At 47.6% G+C, this 3,361-nt stretch overlaps 1 protein-coding gene across 1 annotated transcript; it reads left to right on the forward strand.

The window, feature by feature from the left end:
• Positions 1 to 1,042: 1,042 nt before the first annotated feature.
• LOC136507179 (uncharacterized) lies at positions 1,043 to 1,663 on the forward strand. The gene has a single exon (XM_066501980.1). The coding sequence runs from the start codon at positions 1,043 to 1,045 to the stop codon at positions 1,661 to 1,663; it is 621 nt and encodes a 206-aa protein (XP_066358077.1).
• The last annotated feature ends 1,698 nt before the right edge of the window (positions 1,664 to 3,361 follow it).

Genomic DNA, 3,361 nt, shown 5'->3' on the forward strand with positions numbered 1-3,361 from the left:
CTACATCGATGACATGGTCGTCAAAACCAAGACAGCCGACAACCTTATCGCCGACCTCGAAGAAACCTTCGCCAATCTGAACAAGTACCGATGGAAGCTGAACCTTTCAAAGTGCATCTTTGGAGTTCCATCCGGTATATTGCTGGGCTACATCGTCAGTGCTCGAGGCATCGAGCCTAATCCTGACAAGGTCTCCGCCATCACCAATATAAAACGACCAACATGTGTCAAGGATATACAAAAGCTTACAGGTTGCATGGCTGCTTTAAGCCACTTTATATCACGTCTCGGCGAAAAAGGGCTACCTTTCTTCAAGCTCCTCAAGGCATCCGAGCACTTTTCTTGGTTGGAGGAGGCAAACTCAGCTTTCGAGCAGCTCAAGTCATTTTTAACAAAGCCGCCGATCATGACAGCGCCAAGGCCAGATGAGACTCTGCTAGTATACATCGCCGCCACTTCTCATGTCATGAGCACAGCTATCATCGTCAAACACGAGGAAGTCGGACACGCTTACAATGTGCAACGTCCAGTCTACTTTATCAGGGAAGTACTTAATGAGCCAAAAACTCGTTATCCTCAGGTACAAAAGCTGTTATATGCAATTCTGATTATGTCGCGCAAGCTCCGACATTACTTCGAATACTACAAGATCGCTGTGGTCACTGAGTTCCCCTTGGGGGACATTCTTCGCAACAAAGAAGCCAATGGCTACGTCATTAAATGGACTGTTGAGCTCGGCACCTATTCCATTGAATTCAGAAGCAGACCTACCATTAAGTCACAGTCGCTCGCTGATTTTGTCACTGAATGGACCGAGATCCAAGAGCCCATCGCCGCTGCTTGCCTCGAACACTAGGTGATGTACTTCGACAGCGCCCTTAACATCAACGGTGCTGGTGCAGGCATTCTGTTCATTACGCCGACCAAGGATAAGCTATGTTACGTTCTTCGGGGTACACTTCCCGGTCTCTAACAATGCCACGGAATATGAAGCATGTCTCCATGGTCTTCGATAGCCGTTGAGCTCGGCGTCAAATGCCTAATGGTGTACGGGGACTCCGCATTGGTTATTAACCAGCTTAACAAAGACTGGTCCTGTTCTAGCGAGAAGATGGATGCTTACTGCACTAAAATCAGAAAGTTTGAAGGAAAATTCTATGGTATCGAGTATCACCACGTGGTACGTGACCAAAATCAACTCGCTGATCACTTATCCAAGCTTGGTTCTTCTCGCGTTGTGATCCCGCCAGGGGTTTTTATTCAAGATCTCCTGGCGCCGTCCATTAAAGAAGATAAGGAAGTTGAAGAAGTTCCTCCTGTCGAGCAGTTGGTACTTGCAGTACTTTCGCCGGTCGCCGATTGGAGGGAGCAATTCATCAAGTACCTCACCAGCGCCGAGATACCCGTAGACAAGATTGAAACTGAATGCCTAGTTCGTCAGAGCGAGCTTTACGTGCTGGTGGACGGCAGCTTGATGAGAAAAAGTGCCAAGGAAGGGATACAACAGAAATGCATCACCCAAGAGGAGAGAGCGAAGCTGCTTCTTGAAATTCACTCTTGTTCCTGCGGCAACCATGTGGCCTCGAGAACACTGGTCAGCAAGGCTTTCCGAGCTAGTTTTTATTGGCCCGCAGCCATCACTGATGAAGAAGATCTTGTCTGACGATTTGAAGGATGCCAATTCTTCGCTAAGCAAATACACGTGCCCGCACAAGAGCTGCAAACCATTCTAGCTTCCTGGCCCTTTGCATGCTGGGGACTGGACATGATTGGGCCTTTCAAGCCAGCACCAGGTGGTTTCCAGTACGTGTATGTTGCCATTGACAAGTTCTCCAAGTGGATTGAATATAAACCGCTCGTCTCGGCTACTGCAAAGAAGGCAGTTGAGCTCTTTGAAGATATCATCCACAGATTTGGTCTACCAAATAGCATCATCACCGATCTCGGAACTATGTTTCCTGGACATCACTTCTGGGACTTCTGCGAAGGCCGTTGCATCTCCGTCAAATATGTTTTTGTTGCCCATCCAAGAGCCAACGGTCAAGTTGAACGGGCGAACGGTATGATCCTTGATGCCTTAAAAATGACTGTATCAGAAAAAAGAAAAGCACCCGGGCAGATGGCTCAAGGAGCTTCCAGCTGTAGTCTGGGGACTACGTACTTAAGCTAGTCGCAGCACCGGCGTGACTCCATACTTTTTGGTCTACGGGTCAGAAGCCATACTACCAGCGGACGTTACTTTCTGAGCACCTAGGGTGGAAAACTATGACGAAGAGCAGGCCGAGGCTATCCGGTCTGAGGACGTCGAGAGAGCCGAAGAAGAGCGCCTAATCACCTGTGTCCATAGAGCTAAGTATCTGCAAGGCTTGCGGAGGTACTACAACCGAAACATCAAAGGTCGTTCATTTACTGTTGGGGAAATCGTTCTCCGTAGAAAACAAAAGACTGATGGTTTGCACAAGCTCTCTTCCGCCTGGGAAGGGCCTTATATCGTCAAAGAGGTTACTCGACTAGGTTCTTATCGCCTAAGTGACTTAGAAGGAGTTGATGTTCCCAACTCATGGCACATCGAACACCTTATACATTTCTATCCTTGAAACGCTACAGATATATACTCTACAAATTTATATTCACTAATGTTTTTTGGTCTCCGTAATTTATCTCCGTTTTGTCTCTATCGTGGATTAACAACCACTTATGGTCGCTGAGCTATATGCTACTTCAAAACGAACTCCAGTATGTAATCGCCGTAACTACGTCGATCACGATTTCTCCAAATCGCCGACCATGTTTTCTCCAAATCGCCGAACTTGTTTTCTCCAAAACGCCGAATACGTTTTCTCCAAATCGCCGAACTCGTTTTCTCCAACACGCCGAATACGTTTTCTCCAAATCGCTGAACTCGTTTTCTTCAAAACGCCGAATACGTTTTCTCCAAATCGCCGAACACGTTTTCTCCAAAACGCCGAACACGATTTCTCCAAATCGCCGAAAGCGATTTCCCCAAATCGCCAAACATTTTTTGATCGAAGAGCAACATGCTTTCTTTTTCTGATCTCTTCGGAGACGACCTAGTCTCCGATTTCTCCCTACACGTGCTATGGGCTCTGCACTCTGCGGTATGGGTGGTCGGCTGTGGTCCCTTGGTCATACCTGTTTTTCCTACATGTCTACGGGCTCCGCGCTCGACGTTATGGACTATGGGTTAGCCAAGGCCGAGAGTTCAACACAGGACTACTTGCTCGTACTCCGCCTATACGATCTATATCTCCAAGTTATTTCGATAACCACCGAGCAGTACACGTTCCGCTTTTTTCCTTTCTATGGAGAAGACCCAGTCTCTGATCTCTCCCTACACGTG

Source organism: Miscanthus floridulus, chromosome 15, assembly GCF_019320115.1.
Source record: "Miscanthus floridulus cultivar M001 chromosome 15, ASM1932011v1, whole genome shotgun sequence".
NCBI lineage: Eukaryota > Viridiplantae > Streptophyta > Magnoliopsida > Poales > Poaceae > Miscanthus > Miscanthus floridulus.